We start from the raw sequence: 21,722 nt of genomic DNA, 5'->3' as shown, positions 1-21,722 counted from the left end.
AGGCAGAGGCTTAACTGAGTCACCCAGGCGCCCTAAGTAAACCTCTCTTAAGATAAATATGAAGGGACTCAAACTGGACTTTTGGCATTGTTGCTGAAAGAGAGAGTCCCAGAGACCCCCAGTCTTGACAAGAAGTGTGTGTTTGGTTTGCAAAAATCTATCAAGCTATACGTTGATATTTCTACTTCTCTATATGTATTTTACACTTCAATAAAAAAGTTAAGCAACGTTTGCTGCACATTGTGTTACCCTCTTTAGGCATTACTTTCTCTGATTTTTAACTTGGCAGAATGAAAAATGAGAAACAATGGTGCCCTGTGACTCGCGCTGGACGGGTGATAGCCGCTAGAGGGCACTCATCCTGCATCGGAGACTTTGAAAAAACACTGGAGAGAACTCAGAAATCCTACAATTCACCCATTTAAAGTGTAAAGATTCCGTGGTTTTTAGTATGTTCACAGGGTTGAGCAGCCATCATCACAGTCAGTTTTAGAATATTTACATCACCCCTGAAAAAAGCCCCTGCCCTTAACTATCGCTCTCTTAATTCCTCCTCCTCTTCCCTCCCAGGTAACCACGGATCTACTTTCTGTCTCCGTAGATTCTCTTATTCTTGATTATTTCAGTTTATACGACCTTTTGTGTCTGGCTTCTTTCACTTAGCACAGTGTTTTCAAGGTTCATCCAGGCTGAAGCATGTCTCAGTGTTTCATTCCTTTTTAGGGCTGGACAATATTCTGTTATATGGATAGATGACATTTTGCTTATCCATTCATCTTTTGATGGACGTTTGAGTTGTCTCAAACTTTTGTCTATTATATGCGCTGGAGGCTTTTGCTTGTCCTGACAGGTGGGTCCTTCTTGCCACTTCTGGAAAGATTGAGACCCAGGTTACTCAACTTCAGAAGACCCCATTCTCATTTTATCTAAAGGTGGTGCTCTCAGGCAGGAGTGGCCTGCGGTGGGAATGCGCCCCCTATAGTTGAAATCTGCAGAGCCTCCAGGCTTTCAGCCAAAGCTTTGTGGTGGGGAAAGTGAAAACAGGACCATGCCTCCCCAAGGGGATGTTTATCTGTGAATATATGGAGGAGACCATACATACTTCATACTTGGTCTGGAGACCTCAGACCACATAGGAGAGCTCTTTTCACAGCATGCTTTACAAAAGATCCTTGAGAAGAGCCCAGCTAAATTCTAGCCATTCAAGTCTAGCAAGTAATTATGAGACCAGGGTATTTGAAACAGGAGCCCTCAGGCTTGATGCTCTTGGCATGTCAGTGTTGGGAAGTGGCCAGTCCATAGCTCCCACTCAGGATTTTGAGAATAACGCTACCAGGTGCTGACCCCATATGGTGAAAAATCTCATAGGTTTGTAACCTGCCCATCCAGCTGGCCTGCGGATGCCGATAAACCATAATCTGCTCCACAGTTTTCTCCAGGAGACCGTTCTAGCTTCCCTGCGCCAGGATCTGATTAGGAGCTGGGAAAGGGCTCCTTGCAGTGGTGGGACCAGGGCTCATGCTGTGTCTTAACCTGACCTAGGAAGAGAGGAATTTCTAGACCATGAGGCACCACTCAGCAGGTGGCAGGGTGGTTCTGGATAAAGCCACCCACAAACCAAGAGACGATTTGTACTAGGATAGAGCCTGCTGGGACTGCTGGCCAGGTGTCTGAGAAGGAGAGGAGAATATTGTGAAAGAATTATAGGCATCAGCAGCGTGACTAGCCAGCATGACTCCAGACCCTAGCTGGACCACTCATGAATTTGGGATTGGAATTCAGAAAGAGCCAATTAATTTCTTTTTTTTTTTTTAAGATTTTATTTATTTATTTGACAGAGATCACAAGTAGGCAGAGAGGCAGGCAGAGAGAGGAGGAAGCAGGCTCCCTGCTGAGCAGAGAGCCCAATGCGGGGCTTGATCCCAGGACCCTGGGATGGTGACCTGAGCTGAAGGCAGAGGCTTTAACCCACTGAGCCACGCAGGCGCCCCTCCAATTAATTTCTGTAAGTGGTTATATAACCGAGATGATATAAGGGGCAGCCATTTTCCACCACGAGCAGGAAAAAGTTGAATGGAAGAGAGATGGAGAGACCAAGAGACAGGAAGAGGATGGCTTTGCTGTTTACAGCTTTCCAACACTCTTGTATCCTTAATAAATTTCCTTTATTAGGTAGTATGAGATGGTGCTTCTAGCTGCAACTAAAAGAAATTTGGTTGAGAAAGAATTTACCAAGGGCAAGTTCTGTGTCCATCAATTTCCTCTGCTGAGAGAGACATACATCCAACAAAATAACTATAAACGATGCAGTGAGTATGGAAATCAGAGCAAAAGTCCCATTCCAAAAAACAAAAACAGAAAACAAGCAAACAAAATGTCGCATTCCAATGGGAATGAAGAACAAAGCAATGAAGGCGAGCCTACAGGTAATCAAAGAAAAGCCTATCAAAACAAGATTTTCTTTCGAGATTGTGAAAGATTTATTTTTTTTTAAAGATCTTATTTATTTATTTGTCAGAGAGAGAGAGAGTGAGCCCACAAGCAGGTGGAGCAGCAGAGGGAGAGGGAGAAGTGGTCTCCCTGCTGAGCAGGGAGTCCAATGCGGGACTCTTTGATCTCAGGACCATGAGACCATGACCCTAGCTGAAGACAGACGCTTAACTGACTGAGCCACCAAGGTGTCCTGATTGCTAAAGAGATTTAAAAACAGCAATACTGGAGCGCCTGGGTGGCTCAGTGGGTTAGGTCTCTGCCTTCGGCTCGGGTCGTGATCTCAGGGTCCTGGGATCGAGCCCTGCATCGGGCTCTCTGCTCAGTGGGGCCTGCTTCTCCTGCCTTCTCTGTCTGCCTCTCTGCCTACTTCTGATCTCTGTCAAATAAATGGATAAAATCTTAAAAAACAAAAAACAAAAAAAACAGCAACACTCAGAGCACCTGTGGCAAAGTCAGTGGCGTCTGGCTCTTGGTTTAGACTCAGGTGGTGATCTCGGAGTCATGGGATTGAGCCCCACATCAGACTCTGCATTCAGCATGGAGTCCGCTTGGGATTCTCTATTCCTTTCCCTCTGTCCCTCCTGCTGATCCTTTCTTTCTCTCTCTCAAATAAATAAATAAATCCTTGGTACCTGGGTGGCTCAGTGGGTTAAAGCCTCTGCCTTCGGCTCAGGTCATGATCTCAGGGTCCTGGGATCGAGTCCTGCATCGGGCTCTCTGCTCGGCAGGGAGCCTGCTTCCTCCTCTCTCTCTGCCTGCCTCTCTGCCTACTTGTGATCTCTGTCTGTCAAATAAATAAATAAAATCTTAAAAAAAAAGAAAGACAGACAATAAATATGTGTATACACACACACACATGACAGTGCTACACCACATGAAACAGTAATGAGGTTGGGGAAATAGGAAAATAGGTTGTGAAGTATACATAGAGATTCCAGTTTTTGTTTTTTTTTTTTTTTAAGACTTTGTTTATTTATTTGACAGAGAGAGACACAGCACAAGAGGGAGCATAAACAGGGGGAGTGGGAAAGGGAGAAGCAGGCTTCCCTCCGAGCAGGATGCAGGGCTTGATCCCAGGACCCTGAGATCAGGACCTGAGCTGAAGGAAGATGCATAACGACTGAACCACCCTGGTGCTCCAAGAGATTCCAGTTTTTAAATAGGGTGTCCAGGCACACGTGACTGGCTCAGTTGGTACAGCACATGACCCCTGATATCGCCCCAAGTTAGGCGTAGAGATTACTTTAAAAAAAAAAAGGTGGTCCAGCAACTCCTTACTGAGGTGATGATGTTTGAATAAAATCTTGAAGAAGACAGGGCTCCTGGTTGACTCGGTTGTTAAGCGTCTGCGCTCCGCTAGGGTCATGATCCCAGGGTCAGCGGGAAGCCTGCTTCTCCCTCTCCATCTCCCCTGCTTGTGTTCCCTCTCTCGATGTGTCTCTCTCTGTCAAATGACTCAATAAAATCTTTAAAAACAACAACAAGAAGACACCTTGAAGAACAGGAAGGAATGATCTAGACTGCTATCTGTAGGAAGAGATGTCCTGGCAGAAGGCACAGAAGAGACAAAGGCCCTGAGGCAGGAACATGCCCAGCATTTTCCAGGAACAGCAAGGAAGCAAGTGCGTGGCTGGAGCAGAGGGAGCCTGGGTGCGGGAAGTCCGGGACAGGGTCAGAGAGGAAAGGGTGTGGGGGGGGGGCAGGTGACTGGGAACTCTGAAGGCCACTAAGAGGACTGTAGCTTTTACTCTGAGTGACAGCGGAGCCACTGTAAGGATGTGAACCAAGGAGAGGAGTGAGGGGTGAGGTGGGCTGACCTGTGTGTCTAAAATACAAGCATCTTTGGAGCACCTGGGTGGTTCAGTAGATTGAGTCTCTGCCTTCAGCTCAGGTCATGGTCTCAGGGTCTTGAGATCGATCCCCAAGTCCGGCTCCACAGGGAGTCTGCTCCCCCCACCACCACCCCGCCCCCCATCCCGCTCTCTCTGCTTACTTGTGATCTCTCTCAGATAAATAAATAAAATATTTAAAATAAAATAAAATACAAGCATCTTCGAGAGGTGGAGGGTCTGAATAGCTTCTCTTTGATTCTTAAAGGTGTGTAAGAGAGGCCCTCCCCAGCAACAGGAGTAAGAACGAGAGTGGTTAGTTTTCCCTTCAAATTTTGCCGCTTTGTGTTCCGAAAACGGCAGAGAAGTATTTAACCCTTTCTGGTCTGCTCGGGGTGCTGTATTTGCCCTGGGGATCCCCAGATGGGAAGGGCAGTATCCTCCCCAGGCACACCTGGGCGCACGCTCTGCGGATGCCGGGTCTTCGGGTTCGCCCAACAGCCCTTTGCTCAGCCGGCCGATGAACCGGGCTGCACTGGACTTGCACAGGCCCTAAGACGTCCTTCCCCACGCCAGAAACTCTGCACCCTCCCCTCCGCGCAGCAAGCACAAGGTCTCGGCAGGAAGGGGCGGGCTCTGCGGGCGGCTTTGCTTGGGCCCCGCGTTGCCATAGCGACCCCCGCGGGGCAGGGGACGCCTGAGCCAGCGCCGCTCGGTGTTTTTGAGGCTGGAAGCGGCGGACCCAGTGCTCGGGTCTACAGAGCTGCAGATCCAGGCTCCGCCCCGCAGGTGAGCGGGCTCAGGTGAGCTGGGGCAGGTGGGTGGGGCGGGAGTTCGGGATGGCCCCCCCTGCGTCTGGGCCCCGCCCCTCCACCTTCCACTGTGGCTGATTTATTATTTAGAATCAAAACAACCGGGCACGGTCCGCGCGCCCCGCCTCACAAGGCTTTCTTTTCCTATCGGTAGCTCCCGTATTAAGACCCTAACCTCCTCTTGAACAGAAAACCCTTGCTCCCAAGAAAGAGTGGGACAGAGGGTGATTTTATATTACCCTGATGAGGCATCAAGTAACATCCAAAGACATCATTAAAAAGTTATTAGGGGGGCGCCTGGGTGGCTCAGTGGGTTAAGCCGCTGCCTTCGGCTCAGGTCATGATCTCAGGGTCCTGGGATCGAGTCCCACATCGGGCTCTCTGCTCAGCAGGGAGCCTGCTTCCCTTCCTCTCTCTCTGCCTACTTGTGATCTCTCTCTGTTAAATGAATAAATAAAAATCTTTAAAAAAAAAAAAGTTATTAGGGGAGCCACCCAGTTATATTACTGGGTGGCTCAGTGGGTTAAAGCCTCTGCCTTCCGCTCAGGTCATGATCCCAGGGTCCTGGGATCGAGCCCCGCATCGGGCTCTCTGCTCAGTGGGGAGCCTGCTTCCTTCTCTCTCTCTGCCTGCCTCTCTGCCTACTTGTGATCTGTCTGTCAAATAAATAAATAAATAAAATCTTTAAAAAAAAAAGTTATTAGGTTCTAGGTTGGTTCCATTACACTTCTGAGAAAACCAAGGAGAAAGGGTCAGTTCGGCGCTAATTAACACCTTTCTGAACATTTGCTAATCTCGACTGTAAGCCATTGATATCTAGCTAAGACTTAAGGTGGCCTCTTTATAGTATTTTTATTTTTACTGTGCTTCCCCCTTAAGGTATTTGATACTGGTTTTCCATTTATAGTAAGGATATGTAGTTTCTTTCTTGGATAAATATATTGATTTTTTAAAGTAAATTAATTTACATATAAAGATTCGTCATTGTACAGGTGGTACTAGGAAATGAGAGAAAAAAGGAAAACGTTACATTTAGGACCTGGAACGGTTTCCTTCCTCTCAGCTTTTGCCCTTACTGTTTTTTTTTTTTTTTAAGATTTTATTTATTTATTTGACAGAGAGAAATCACAAGTAGATGAAGAGGCAGGCAGAGAGAGAGAGAGGGAAGCAGGCCCCCTGCTGAGCAGAGAGCCCAATGCGGGACTTGGGACTCGATCCCAGGACCCTGAGATCATGATGTGAGCCAAAGGCAGCAGCTTAACCCACTGAGCCACCCAGGCGCCCCTCCCCTTACTGTTTTCTTTGCCGGGAGTGATTTACCCTGTTCGTAGGCATGATTGTCAAAATACATGCCAGCCGTCTGGTTGGTCAGCCTGGTCAGACTCCTGGAGACCCTGCTATAGCCCCCCAGAAGGAACTCCTTGATATGTGCACCCAGTGTAAATGAAAAAGAGGGAGGGTGCCTCGGTGGCTCAGTGGGTTAAGCCTCTGCCTTCCACTCAGGTCATGATCTCCAGGCCTGGGATGGAGCCCCACGTCAGGCTCTCCATTCAGCGGGGAGCCTGTTTCCCTTCTCTCTCTCTGCCTAGCTCTTTGCCTACTTGTGACCTGTCTGTCAAATAAATAAATAAAATCTTTTTTAAAAATTGTAAAAAATGAAGAAGGGGGCCCTCACTCATAAAGTATTAAGAATTTAAAAACAGTGCCAGCCAAGGAGTAAACCAAGCATGGGCCCTTCTAAGTGTGGGCCCTGTTCGACTGCACAGGTTGCACACCCATGAGGCTGGCCATGGGTAGGTGGATGCCTGGGACACCATGATCTGAAACCTTCTCAGCCCAAAGGTAATTGGCTCAGCACCTCTCATGCCGATGGTTAAATATCTCACTCAGCCCCTGGTGCTAGCGCCACTGGCATGTGTGTTTGTGTGTGTGTGTGTGTGTGTGTGTGTCCCAAACCCATGGAGCAGGAAACAGATACCCATGATTGGGGGAGACCATCTTTATCACCTTGCACGAGCCCCCTGGAGACAGACAGATAGACATGAATGTCTGCACTGGAGATCTTGGAGACATGAAGAACACAGGTGGGGGACTCCCAGCATAAAGAGAGACCCTAGACCACCCAAAGTTTCTCTGCAACCCCGTCAGGCATGGCGGGAAGGAGAGCCCTGGTCTGATGGAGAAACCTAACCAGGTAATAAGGCAGACAAGCAGAGTATCCGGGCAAAGGTCAGAGGTCAGAGGCAGAAGGATGAGCAGCCATCCTGGTGTTCCTGGGACTGTCCCAGTTTTAGTACTGGAGTCCAAGTTCCTAGGAAACCCCTCAGTCCTAGGCAAACCCAGACAGTTGGTCACCCTATGGGCAGTATCTCTAGTTGGTGGGCTCTCCTAACAGCTTTTTTTTTTTTTTTTTTTTTTTTAGATTTTATTTATTTATTTGACAGGGAGAGACAACAAGAGATGGAACGCAAGCAAGGGGAGTGGGAGAGGGAGAAGCAGGCTTCCCGCTGAGCAAGGGGCCCGATGCTGGGCTCGATCCCAGGACTGGGATCATGACCTGAGCAGAAGGCAGATGCTTAAAGACTGACTGAGCCACCCGGACACCCATTCCCTGACAGCTTCTAAAGCCAGGCGCTGGCTAGAGTGCTAGAAATAGCACTCTCTAACAGATAAGGCAGGACCAAAAGGGTTGCATTGTTGGGTACTGGGGGCCAGGAAGGTGTCCCTGTAGGCTGCGTGGTAGTGGTTACCTGCAGGCCCAGAGTGGCCTGGGTATCCCCCCCTACCTTGGCCACCCACTTCTCTCCTGCAGTGGATCCCAGTGCACAGCACTGGGGCCTCCAGAGAAAGCTCCAGCCTTAGGCCAGCATCCACACGGATTGGTCATACTCGTTATTAAATATATGACTGTCAACCACCGGTGAGGGACAGCTTCTTCCTGACGCCATCACAAACCCCCTCTTCTACTGGTTTCCCTGGGTTCCCAAGCAATTGTGTCATCAGACCTACCTCAGCGGGACTCTAGAGATAGATGCAAAGGAGGTGACAGGCAAGGGTCAGTCCAGCACAGAAGGGTCACCCTCAAAGGGCTGCTTGCTCATCTGCCCGGGGACTCAGAACATACATGACTCATGTCATTTGGGCTCAGACAAGCGCATCCCCAGGAAGCCCCAGGATCCTGGTACTACTAGGGGTATACTGAGCCCCTGATGTCCCTAACGCTTTGCCAGCACCCTCTGGCCCCACAGAAGCAGGCAACATGCCTATCTCCAAGTGCTTGAAGAAGTCGGAGCCCCTGTGGAAGGGATGGGACCGGAAGGCCCAGAAGAACGGACTGAGACACCAGGTGTACGCGGTCAATGGTGACTGCTATGTGGGCGAGTGGAAGGACAACATGAAGCATGGTGAGTGGGGGCCTTCAGGAGTCTGGGTGGCTAGTGTGGAGTTCTGGGCCATGGTGGGTGACTGGGACTTGACTGGGGCCAAGGAAGTCACTGGCAGAGCTCCCTGGGGACATAAGATGTGTCCCCAAGGCTCCCTCAAGGGTAGAATGCCACTGACCTGGGCCAGCCAGAGGTCTCCACGTACTGGGACTCTGGAACCAAACTCAACCCTGACTTCAGATGAGCAAAGACCTCAGGGACCAGCAGGGGACAAAGTGGTCTTGAGACACCATCCGTAACCACGGCTAGGGCTCTGGGAACTCCAGTACACGGCCTGATCTCTGAGACCTGGGCTAAACATGGGGCTGGCAGGAAGAAAAGGTGCCCCCCCCCCCACCGCAACCAGCTTGCAGTAGGGATTCAAACAGCTCTGACGTGGAGGGTCTCACCAGCAGGGGGTTAGGGAGGACACACACACATATACTCACACACAACTAGCTGGGGCTTTAACTGCAACATTTTTTCTTTTTTTAAGATTTTATTTATTTATTTGAGAGAGAGCAAGAGAGAGAGAGCAGGAGCAGGAGGGAGGGGCAAAGGGAGAGGGAGAGGCAGACTCCGCGACTCCAGGATGATGACCTGAGCCAAAGGCAGATGCTTAACCGACTGAGCCACCCAGGTGCCCCACTTTATTTTTTTTTAAATATTTTATTTATTTATTTGTCAGAGAGAGAGAGCACAAGCCGGCAAAGTGTCAGGCAGAGGCAGAGAGAGAAACAGGCTCCCCACTGAGCAAGGAGCCCGATGCGGGACTCGATCCCAAGACGCTGGGATCATGACCTGAGCTGCAGGCAGCGGTTTAATCAACTGAGCCACCCAGGCATCCCTACAGGCATCCCACTTTAACTGCTACTTTAACCAGCAAATGGCATGGGGTTCCTGGTGACACAGGAACCTGAAGAAAAAGAAGTGGTTTTTAAAAAAATTTTATTTATTTAGGGGCACCAGCGTGGCTCAGTCAGTAGAGCATATGACTCTTGACCTTGGAGTTGTAAGTTTGAGCCCCATGTTGGGTGTAGAGAGTACTTAAAAATAAAATCTTTTTAAAAAAGATTTATTTATTTATTTCAGAGAGAGAGAACGAGAGCATGAGCAGGAGGGGAGAGGGAAAGGGATAGAGAATCTCAAGTGGACTCCACGCCGAGCACAGAGGCTGATGAGGGGCTGGGTCTCACGGCCCCGAGATCATGACCTGAGCCGAAACCAAGAGTTGGATGCTTAACTGACTCCTCCATCCAGGCACCCCTTAAAAATAAAATCTAAAAAAATAAAGTTTTATTTATTTAAGTGATTTCTACACCCAACATGGAGTTTGAACTCATGACCCTGAGATCAAGAGTCGTGTGCTCTTCCAACTGAGCCAGCCAAGCGCCCCAAGAGAAACAAGCTTTTATTAAAAAAAGATGGTATGGCTTCTCAAGCAGGTTTTGCAATTCCAGATCCTATGCTTTTTTTTTTTTTTAAGATTCTTATTTTATTATTTATTTGACAGACAGAGACCACAAGCAGGCAGAGAGGCAGGCAGAGAGAGGACGGGAAGCAGGCTCCCCGCTGAGCAGAGAGCCCGATGCAGGGCTCGAACCCAGGACCCTGAGATCATGACCTGAGCCAAAGGCAGAGGCTTTAACCCACTGAGACACCCAGGTGCCCCCAGATTCTGTGCTCTTGACCACTTTTCTCTCGTGCCTTCCTGAGTGAAGTACTTTGGAGTCCAGAAACCTGGGTCAGAATCTGGGCTCCACCAACAGTGACCTTGATGACTAATTACCACGCTCTGAGCCTCAGTGTCCCATTCTGTAAAATGAGAAAATGCCTGTTGGTAAAGATAAGAGATGACATCTACTAAGTGCATAGCCCGGGGTCCGTGCAGAAGGGTCTGTGAGTGTTTGAGGGCAGAGCGTGGCAGGGATCACCACTACTCGGAACCGTCCTCATCCAAAAGCACTCCGAAGCTGCCGCCGTCTAGCGTGTGACTTTAGGTAAGTCATCTCCCATTCTATGCATCTCAGTGGCCTCACCTGTGCTGTGAACTTGTGGGTCGACAGGACGCTCTGACCTCTCCTTTGATGTGAGTCCTGCCTCCCCTAGGACCCCAGAGGCATAGAGCTGATTGTGTTGAGGCTCTTGAAAATGGAGCTGTAGGAGAATCGTGATTGAGCCTCCCCTCTCTTCAAGACATACCTTTGACCAAGCCGACAGGGACTGCTGTGGTGTCAGCAGACTGGAAGCAGTGAAGAGAGTCGTCATCATGCAAGGCAAGGATTGGGTGGCCATGGCTTCCCTGGACTGCTCGTGCCTTCACTCCACTAACCCCTACAGCACTCCTGGCCCACATCAGGCTCTATACTGGGCATCTGGCAAGATGCCAAGCCTCAGGGGGCTCCAGGCTCGCAGGGAACCTGCACAATAAATAGTATCCCATTTTACAGATGAGGAAACTGGGGCTCAGAGAGAGGAAATGACTCACTGAGGGTCATATGGCTAAAAGAGGTGGCATCAGGCTGTATGGGGTAAATGACATGGAGGTAGAAGCCAGCCTCCCAGAAAAGAAAGCAAACGTGCTGTCTCCAGACTTCACTGACTACATACACTTCATGACGGAGAAGGGGGGGCGGACTATAAAGCTATGGCGGGGGGTGAGAAGAATTAGTGTCAACATACCCCGAAACAGATTCAGAGTAAGACCAACGTCTATAAGCGATTTTACCCTGCAGAGTGGCAAGTCTTCCTCAATTCCTTGCAGAGGAGTAAGATAGAGATGCCTCCTCCTGGACCAGAGAGGGAAGGAGCTTGTAGCTCCATCACACACACACACACACACACACACACACACACACACTCTCTCTCACGCACGCACCCCTCTCTGGGGAAGGAACTAGTCTCCCAGAGGCTTCTGAGGGCCCTGGGAAAAGCCAGAACCTGCTGTTTTCAGAGTGGGTAGTTTGTTTATATATAGTATGCACGTAATAAAACAAGGCTATTTTACTTCAAAATATTAAAAATAAAAATAAAAGGGATATGAAGGGGACCCGAGAAGAGGCAGGAAAGCGGCCATGAGAACAGAGAGAGGCGATGTCTGAGCGGAGCGCACATGGGTAGGGATTAGCTCGGCAGAAGGGCCTGTCTTCTAGGTAGTGGACTCAGAATGGAAGGATTGTGGGGGAGGGGTATTAAGTCTTGCTCAAGGAACAGACTGGAAGCCAGTGTGCCCAGAGCAGAGAGGGGGAGGACAGAGAGTGGGCACACCAAGGAGTCTGACCATAAAAAACTTCGTTTAAGTGGTAAACTTGCCTTTATCCCAGAGGCAAACAGTCTCATTGGACCAACTCAAATCACATGCCCTTCACTCAACCAATCACAGTGGCCCGAGCTGGTTGACTGGCGTGGCCAGGGGGAGGAGCCAGATCCACGCAAACCAAGGGGACTGAGAGCTCAGGAGAGGCTGGTTCCCCAAAAGAAATAAACCTCGTAAAAGAGGGACAGGTAGAAAAACCGCGTGAGGGCTCTATCTCAAGGGCATAAATAATTGGTAATATCTTCTGTATTTGCAGACACTGTTCAAAGTGTTTTCCTTATATTAATGAATGTAGTGATCAGAACAACCCCATGAGATAGTCTCATCCCCATTTTACAGATGAGGAGCCTGAGGCCCAGGGAGTTAAGTTAGTCGGCCAAGATTAAAAAACTCACAGGGACAATGTTGGATTTGTTCCTGAGCTACTAAGGACCAAGACACGTATAAGCCCGTATAGGTACTCACAAATATTTTATTGATCTCTTTGTTCAACAAATGTCTTTGTTTTACATGTGTTGGTCACCTCCAACTTGCCAGGTCCTGTTCCTCAGTGCTGGGAATAGAGCAGTGAACAAACAGACCAAAGTTTGTGTCCTCATGGAGTGCACATTCTCATGGAGAGCTAGACAACAGACAAAAAATGACAAATAAGTGAATCATCTGATATGTTAGGAGCTGATAGGTGATATGGAAAGAAACAGAGCAGGGAAGGGACACCTGGGTGGCTCAGAGGCTTAAGACTCTGCCTTCGGCTTGGGTCATGATCTCAGGGTCCTGGGATCGAGACCCACATGGGTCTCTCTTCTCATTGGGGAGCCTGCTTCCCCCTCTCTCTCTGCCTGCTTCTCTCCCTACTTGTGATCTCTGTCTGTCAAATAAATACATACAATCTTGGAAAAAAAAAAACAACCAGAAACAAAGCAGGGTAAGGGGGGTAGGACAGACTTGTGACTTTATATGGGATGGTCAGGGAAGGCCTCACTGAAAAAATAGATTTGAATGGAGATTTGTAGGAGGTAGGGAGTGATTGAAATTTACAGAAGAGCATTCCAGGACGAAGGACAGGTAGGTACAAAGGCCCTGAGGCAGAGGCATATCTGGTGGGTTCCTCGATCAGCACCGTGGCCACAGTGCTTGGAGGACAGTCTGGAAGTTGGGAGTGGAATTCACAGATGAAGCTGGAATGATAGGACATAGGTCTCCATGTGTGTTTCTGAGAACTGAAGAAATACACAGAACATTTTCTAGAAAATCTGGCCATCTCGTGTAACCTTTGAGTATCATTTAAAGATGAAACTTATTTTTAAAAGAGATGAAACTCATTATTATTAAGAGAAGAAGGAGGGGCAGATTTCTACTTGGGGGTTGCTGTATCAATCCGGCATAAGGGCAAACAGCTGGAGAACTGTTATTTGTAGAAATGGAACTTTCTTGGAGTTCTCACTGGTGCTGGGGTTCTAGAGACAAGGCACAGACCCTGACTCAGCCCTTGAGAAAGTCATCAAGTCTTCTAGGGGCCCCTGAGGCCAAGGCAGACCCAGCACCTGCCCCTCCAGCCCCATGGCTGCATGTCTGCAGTGTCGGCCCATCTGTGTGTCATCAGGAAAAGGAACACAGATCTGGAAGAAGAAAGGAGCCATCTATGAGGGAGACTGGAAGTTTGGGAAGCGAGATGGCTATGGCACCCTCAGCTTTCCTGACCAAGAGATGGGAAAGCCCAGGAAAGTATACTCTGGCTGGTGGAAGGATGATAAAAAATCGGTGAGTGGTTCCTGTCATGCCCTGGGATGTGGATCAGGCTGAAAGCAGGCTCTGTGTGTGTGTGTGTGTGTGTGTGTTGTGTGTGTGTAGGGGGAACAGTCAGAGAGTCCTGGGAGAAAAGGGAGGACGGTGGAGGGAAGGACAAGAGTACTGTGTGCGAGGGTGAAGGAAGGGGTGGGAAATCATCCAGGCTTCTTAGAACAAAACCCAGGAAACAGGAAGCAAGAGGAGAGGGCCCGGGGAGGAGCCCATGAACTCTCATGGCACAAGAAACCAGCCAGGCTGTGTGGGGGCCAAGTCTCCCCCCCCCCACCGTCTGCCCCACTCATTTCCTGGCTTTCTTTTCCCTGGGCATTCCTTTCTAAGAATCCCCCTTCTGTTGGACCAGCACAAGAGGGTGTAGGAAATGTGGGAGCAAGAAAGCAGAGGCCACACCCTTGGCCACAGGACAAGAGAGGAAGGTCCTGGAGGTAGAAGCCAGCAAGAGGCATGTCCTCAACTGAGAAATGCCTGAAACCTCCCGGTATCCCACAACCCACTCACAAAGTCATGGTCATCATCATTCTTATTTTACTGATAAGGAAACAAGCCCCAAGAGGTGAAGTGCCTTGCTTGAGGTCACACACTGCTGGCAAGTGGTAATTGGATTTTGTGATCTCTGAGCTCAAACTGTTTACTGGCCAGTGGGGAAAGAGAGCCCAAAATAAACAATTCACTTACAATTTGGTGTTAGGATAGAGATTTTCCCAGGGAGCCCACATGGATTGAGAATTCAGGGCAGGCTTCCTACAGGAGGCAATACCAAAAGGTGCAAAGAGTTAACCAGGGAGAACAAAAAGGAGAAGGGGAAGTAGCAAAGTAGTCAGAAGTAGCAAAGAATATGTCAAACAGGGGCGCCTGGGTGGCTCAGTGGGTTAAAGCCTCTGCCTTCAGCTCAGGTCATGATCCCAGGGTCCTGGAATCGAGCCCCACCCCACATCGGGCTTTCTGCTCAGCAGGGAACATGCTTCCCTTCCTCTCTCTCTCTGCCTGCCTCTCTGCCTACTTGTGATCTCTGTCTGTCAAATAAATAAAACCTAAAAAACAAACAAACAAACAAAAAAATATGTCAAACACCAAGGTGTGTATGCCCACAGGGTTGGGGGTGAGAAGAGGGGTAGATGGGGGCCTTGAAGGTTTTGTGGGGAATCAGGATTTTGAGGGGGTATATTTGGGGCTGCTTAACCCAACTTCCTTAAGGTGTGATCTGCGGGGAGTCCATGGTTCTCCGTGGTTGGACACTGAGTGTGGTGTTCATTTTTCTGGGGAGAAAGTCCATAACTTTGATCTGATTCTCAGAGGCATCTGCGACTTTTAACAGGGTCGAATCAGAGATGAGGAGAAGGGGCAAACGTGATCAGATGAGCGATGTAAAGATCCTTCTAGCTGCTTCACTGAAGATGCGTGCGGAGGGGAGAACGGGAGAGTGGAAGAGGGGGACCAGTGAGGAGGGGAGAGGTGGTAGCAGAGTGGTGGAGGGGAACGGAGAGCTTGAGGAGCTTTTTCAATGCCCGACCATCAGTTTGGGATGTAGGGCTGAGGGAGGTAGCAGGGAAGTAGTCCAGGTGTGTGGCTTGGGTGCCCGGGAAGATAGGGGTGGCTTTCCTAGCGGTGGGGGACGCCATGAACAGGGACACCTTCGTGCTTTCAGGGCTATGGGATTCAGTTTTTCGGACCCAAGGATTATTACGAGGGTGAGTGGTGTGGCAACCAGCGCAGCGGATGGGGCCGCATGTACTACAGCAACGGCGACATTTACGAGGGCCAGTGGTTGAACGACAAGCCGCATGGGGAGGGCATGCTGCGTCAGGGTAAGTGCCCCGCCCCGCCCCGCCCCAGCCAGCCCCGCCACGCCCCAGCCAGCCCCGCCACGCCCCCAATAGATCCTGGTCACGCCCCAGGGGCAGCCTGGTTGGCCCGGCTTGGTCAAGCCCCCTCTGGGCCACGCCCCGACCACGCCCAGCCCCTCTCCAGCTCAGCTCCCGGTTAGGTGAATGACGGGACCAGATCCCTGCCCTCAGGGACTTTCTATTCTAAAGGGGAGCCTAACAAGACACATCAACAATTAAGACATTTCCTTACGGTCAGTAATTCTAGCCTACACTTAACACAGCACTGAGCTCATTTAATCCTCACTACAGTTCCATAAGATGGTACTATGACCATCTCCACTTCACAAATGAACTGAGCCACAGAGAGGTTAAGTCACTTGCTCGAGATTAACATAGTCTGTTCATTGTGAGGTCAAAAGTGCTAAGCAATATCCCTTTAAAATAGGGGAAAATAAATAAATAAAATAGGAAGGTGTGTTGGAGAATGACAGAGGAGTTGGGGACAGGGGCTATCTAGACAGACTTAGGGTCAGAGAATGTCTCTGACCACGTGATGTTTGGACATAGGACCTGAAGGAAGAGAAGGAGCCTGATAAGCACTTAGCTGGGGAAAAATATTCCTAGAGAGAGCAAAGAGTCATGAGTAAACCGCCTTAGCGTCAGGACTTAACCCATTCTCTACGTATCAACCAGCATGAACTTTGGCAGATTGGACCGTATTGCTAACCTGCTTTCAACTTTTCCATAGCTCCCTCTTACCCTCAGAGTTCAGAGTATGGTCTGCAGGGTCTGCAGTCCTGTAGTTGTGCCGCCCACCCCACGTCCCCTGGGAATCCCTCAGTTTCAGCCTTACTCATTTTTGTTCAGTTCCTCCCACGCTTTTTGCCTCAGGGCCCTTGCACTGCTGCAATGGAAAGAAGATCCTCCGTATCTTTGCACTCTCTCCTCCTCAGAGAGGCCTCCCCCGTTTTCATACCACTAGTGCACATTCTCCTCCTTATCCTCAGCACCTGCTTCCTTTCTTTTTAGCACTAGGTGTATAATCTTGGGCAAGTTTTCTCCTCTCCATGCCTCAGTTACCTCACCTGTAATATGGGAATAATAGTACCTAAAAAGCGGTACTACTGTGAGCAGGCACGTAATAGGCTATTTATAAAGATAGTGTCATTGTCTCTCCAGACTGTGACCTGGACCGCGCATCTATTTTGCTCCCCATTGTTTCCCCAGTACCTGGTACGTAGTAGGCGCCCTTGAGGAGGACACAAAACTAAGCTCAGTCTCCCGAAAACTGAAGACTCCAATTTCCAATGAGATTTGGCCAAACTGAGGCATTAGATCAGCTGAGGAGGGCTTATGCCAGCCACTCTGTCATTCTCAACCCCCAATGCACCCAGCTCTGCGCCTGCTTTTAGTGAGCATCTACTAGCAATAGCCCACACTTAGCGTCTGCTGCAGCCACATATAGTGTAAGGGTTCTTAGTGCATCATTTCTAGTGGCCTGGACTCTGGAGCCTGTCTGCCTGGGTTCAGGTTCAAATCCTGGATCAAGCTCTTACTAGCTACGTGACCTTGATGCATTGTGCTCAAACTTAAACTCTCTGTGCTTTGGTTTTCTCATCTGTAAATTAAGGATAAAAATAGGACTTAACTAGGGTTGAGAAGGTTAAATGAGGTTTGTAAAGTGCTGAGCGTGGTGCCAGACACATAATGATAAGTGCTCAGCAATATTACTAGCTCATACTAGCAGGTGTCAGCAGACTACGATCCTTGGACCAAATCCAAACCCAGTTCAACACATGTTTTTGTAAGTAAAGTTTTATTGGCACACCAGACTTGCTCATTCATTTACACATCGTCCACGGCAATGGCGGAGTTGCGGCAGAGACTCTGTGCCCTACAAAGCCGAAAATCCCGGCTGACCCTTTACAGAAAAAAGTTTGCTGACCTCTCATCTGGAGTGTATCCAGTAATCTCAGTCCTTTCCGTGAACCCACGTATTTAATCTCCACAACAATTCTATGAGGTAGGTGCCTCTGTTATCCCCATTTTACAAATGAGGAAATGAGACAAAATGGTTGTGACTTGCCCGAGATCCCATGGCTGTAAGGGTCTGAGCTGAGAAGCGCTGGCTTTATTAGTATTCCTTTTATGCCAACACCACCATCAGCCGAGCGGAAGCGTGAATTCATGATTAAGAGCATGGGCTCCTGGGATGAACAGACCTTGGCTTCAAATCTTGTCTCTGCTGCATCCTAGCTCTGTGACCTTGAGCAAGTCAGTCAGACTCCCTAAGCTTTTCAAGCCCCATCTGTAGAAAATGGAGTCGGTTATCCTTCATAGAACTGTTTTTGGGAGGAGTGAGTGAGGTCAGAAACATAGCAAAGAACCAGGCACAGAGTGAATGCTGGAAAAACATTGTCTATTCATACTGTGAGCTATGACTTTTTTTTACAAATAGGAAAGGATGTTGTTCATCCAAGTTCAGATAAGTCGTGGAGGCCAGACGTGGACCAGGGCTGATTCTGGAAGTCACTGACACCCCCACCCCACCCCCACCCCACCGTGGGGGCTCTGATGGTTATAGATCAGTCCGCCCAGACGGAAGGCAGCCCAGCCCGGGGCACTCTAGTTAGCTGGGTTTCCTTCTGGTTTCCCCGCGGGCACAGTGTCCGATGGGCAGAGGATGTGCGGAGGGGCCAGCTTGGTAGTCTGGTCTGGTCTGGTCTGGTGTGCCCAACACCCACGTGGCCCTGTCCTTTCCCCCAGAGAACGGGAACCGCTACGAGGGTTACTGGGAGAGAGGCATGAAGAATGGGCCAGGCCGTTTCTTCCACCTGGACCACGGTCAGCTGTTTGAAGGCTTCTGGGTGGACAACGTGGCCAAGTGTGGCACCATGATTGACTTTGGACGTGATGAGGCACCTGAGCCCACCCAGTTCCCCATTCCTAAGGTGGGCACACCCAGAGACAGAAAATGGTGCCCCCGCAGCCACATCCACCCTGGCCAGGCCTATCCCAGCCCAGCCCGGCCAGGGAACAGACAAGGTTTTGTTCTCAGTCGGGGCATCCCCATGGAGACTGGCAGCAGCCTACAAGGCAGACAGCACCTCCAAAGTAGGCAGCGCCCAAAGGCTGGCAGCCTGTGCCTCCCATGCTCCCCAATCCAACCCCTTACTGTTGCCCTCCAGATCAAAATTCTGGACCCTGATGGCGTGCTGGAGGAAGCCATGGCCACATTCAGGAAGACAGAAGAAGACTGATGCCAGGTGAGGGCCAGGCCTGCTCCCCAGCCTCTGATGTGGTTGAGGCAGCTCCTGGGGTCTCCTTTGGCCAAGGAACTCAGGGGCAGGAGCAGAGGGTGGGTTTCTTGCCTCCTGCAATCCAGCCGGTTCGTGCTGGTTCCTTTCCTTCAAAACTCATTTCCTTGAAGACCAGTTCGCTCCTGAATGCCCTTGAGTAAGGTGGTTTGGCCCAGGCCTGCACCTCACATCTGTCCCAGCCCTTCGGGGTGTGGGTGTCAGTGCAGTTTGAGGACAGGGCGTTGGTACAGCATCTTGGAGTCACCAGCTCCCACCAGCCCCTTGCCCCCGCAGGGAACACACCAGAGCTTTCCGGAGAAATTCAAGTCCGTCACCCAACTGCTCAAACCGGTGCAGCTTCTGCAGGAGTGAGTGGTGACTCGGGGCACACCCTTGGCACCCTCAGAGGGCACCTCACTCCTCCCAGCACTGGGTAACCCTCTCCCCAGCTGGCTTTCGGGGCCCTCTTGTTACAGCCTTCATTCTCGGTCACCATTCCTGAGAGCAGGAGTATAAAGGAGAACCTGGTGGCATAGGCCCAGGGCTTGTGCTGTGTGATTGGGACGGAGGGGGTACAGCTCTGGGAGGGAACTCAGGTGAAGAGGGAAGATGTCCCTGCGGGCTGCATAGATTTCCCCTGGGGGAGAAAGAGAAGAGCCTCGGGTCACAGTAGCCACTGAGATTTAGGGTTGAGAGCCGACCTGGCTTCTCAGCCTAACACAGGAGTGCTCGACCTAGGGATCCCGTGGGAGCTTTACAAGCTACAGACAACCAGGTCCCACGCCCAGACTCTCGTCTGTCTGGGATGAGGCCTGGGCCTTCAGAAATTTCCCCAGACGAGACTAAGGTGCAACTGCATCTAGAACCCGATTTACTTTGTGACCCTAAGCAAGTGACCTTAGTTGCCCCATCTGTAAAATGGCACTTAGGAGATCTCACAGGGGTGTTCTGAGGATTTGGTAACAGATATAATAACAACAAATAACATGTATTGGGGTTAATTGTGAAGCAGAGATCTGGAAGAGCTTTGCATAATTCCAGACAACATTCTTCAAGATAAAAGAGACTCTTACATAATGGGTAGGAATATGAGGTTGGCAGTCAGGCTGCCTGGGTGGGAATCCCAGCAGTGATTTAGGAGCTGTGTGTTCTCGGATAGGGCACCCAACCTCTCTGTTCTCTAGGTTTCCTCCCCTCAACTACAGGGCAGTCGTGGTCCTTGCCACCCCCCAGGTTACTGTGGTTAACATGAACATGAAATAAGACGTGCTCCTAATGCAAGAGATCCTCTCTCCCCTGCCTCCCCGGGGACATTTGGCGATGTCTGGAGACATTTCTGGTTGTCACAACTGGCAGGGAAAAATTTCACTGGCAGCTGGTGGATAGCAGTTAAGGATCCTGCAAAGCACACTCTAACGGAAACACTCCTCTACTACGTTTTTCGGCCCAATGACTTAAGTGTAACCCTGTAATTCCAAGATGTTCACTAAGGCCTCGGCACGTGCCTGGCACACAGTATAGGCTCCATAATCCCCGACACTATTTCCTGTCTGCCTCCGAAATCATAAGCAGGGTGGCCTGACCCCAAGGTATGGCTCTGTCTAGACCTCTCACGCCAGGAAGCTGGGCCTGGCCCACTGGGGACACAGACCATTCACTTGGTGCCAGGCCCTGTGCCCAGAGTTTCACCTGCCACCACCCCCGCCCCCAGTGACCCCGCAGGTTCTGAGGCTGTCCTGCTATTATCACCCTTTTAGAGGGGGAAGTGGGTTCTGGGAGGCTCCCGAGTTACAAAGCGAGAAAGTAACTGTGCTTAAACGTAAATCTACCCGCTCTTCACGAACAGAACAGAGCATAGGGAAGGATACCTTTTTTCTTTCTCCCCCCCAGAAAAAGTAGGGTGTTTCTTGCTTATGAAATCTCCCTAGATGGGGACACAATATACTGGCAACAACGGATGCCAGGGGAGAGAACCAGGAACCTGGGAACAGGGGAGGGCGGGTGACTTTCTCATTGTTGTATTTGGAACCTGTGAATGTATTTGTGTCTGAAATACAAAGAAAACTGAAATTAAAGAGAGAGTGTTCTTTAACTACTGTGCTTCCCTGAGCTGCCTAGGTTTGAGTACCGGGGATGTTAAAAACAGATTCTAGGGGTGCCTGAGTGGCTCAGTGGGTTAAGCCTCTGCCTTCAGCTCAGGTCATGATCTCAGGGTCCTGGGATCAAGCCCCACATTGGGCTCTCTACTCGGCAGGGAGCCTGCTTCCTCCCCTCTGTGGCTGTCTCTCTACCTACTTGTGATCTCTGGCAAATAAGTAAATAAAATCTTAAAAAAATATATATTTTTTTAAATGCAGATTTTAGAGGCGCTTGGATGGCTCAGTCGGTTAAACGTCCAACTCCTGATTTTGGCTCAGGTCTTATCTCAGGGTCATGCGATTGAGCCTAGCATAGGGCTCCAAGTTGGATGTGGAGTCTGCTTAAGAGTCTCTCTCCCTCTGCCCCTCCCCCACCCCAAATACAGATTCTAGATCTACCCAGACTAACTTTCCATGGGAAAGGCTTGGAAATCTACATTTTACAAGTCAATCTGGTGACTCTTGACTTGAGGCAATTTTAGGAAGGAACACCTGGCTAGAGTCACAGGCCGGATATTACCGCAGCCAGCTCCCAGGTCTCTGCAGAAGCAGGAAGAGGTGGAGGGGAATGCACGGAAGATGGCGGGGTCATCTCTGGGGAGCACTGGAGAGTTTCACACAGGGGCCCCTGCTCCCTACTACTCAGTCCCAGTTAGGGGGCCGTCCAGGCCACTCGGGGAGGTGGGTCCTGGTACATGTGATGCAGGATAGAGGCAAGAAGCTACAATAGGAGAAAAAGGTCCTCTATCCCACTCAGCACATGAAGCTGCTATTAGCATGT

The 21,722-nt window shown here is 50.0% G+C and overlaps 1 protein-coding gene across 7 annotated transcripts; it reads left to right on the top strand.

The window, feature by feature from the left end:
• Positions 1–5,019: 5,019 nt before the first annotated feature.
• Positions 5,020–20,063, top strand: MORN3 (MORN repeat containing 3). 7 transcript variants are annotated; one of them, XM_044244336.1, is made up of 8 exons: positions 5,020–5,111; positions 6,901–6,976; positions 8,365–8,538; positions 13,476–13,633; positions 15,324–15,483; positions 18,271–18,455; positions 18,693–18,770; positions 19,988–20,063. In XM_044244336.1, exons 3-7 carry the CDS (start codon positions 8,394–8,396, stop codon positions 18,762–18,764), a joined length of 720 nt encoding a protein of 239 aa, XP_044100271.1. In that variant the 5' UTR covers positions 5,020–5,111; positions 6,901–6,976; positions 8,365–8,393; the 3' UTR covers positions 18,765–18,770; positions 19,988–20,063. The 7 variants fall into 7 exon arrangements, with proteins under 7 accessions (XP_044100271.1, XP_044100268.1, XP_044100272.1 ...); XM_044244333.1 differs by having other exon boundaries at positions 5,020–5,125; XM_044244337.1 differs by lacking the exon at positions 6,901–6,976 and having other exon boundaries at positions 8,383–8,538.
• The last annotated feature ends 1,659 nt before the right edge of the window (positions 20,064–21,722 follow it).

The sequence above is a fragment of the Neovison vison genome, chromosome 3, assembly GCF_020171115.1.
Source record: "Neovison vison isolate M4711 chromosome 3, ASM_NN_V1, whole genome shotgun sequence".
Taxonomy (NCBI): domain Eukaryota; kingdom Metazoa; phylum Chordata; class Mammalia; order Carnivora; family Mustelidae; genus Neogale; species Neogale vison.
The sequence above is the reverse complement of the archived record's forward strand: the minus strand, read 5'-3'. Positions and strand labels throughout refer to the sequence as shown.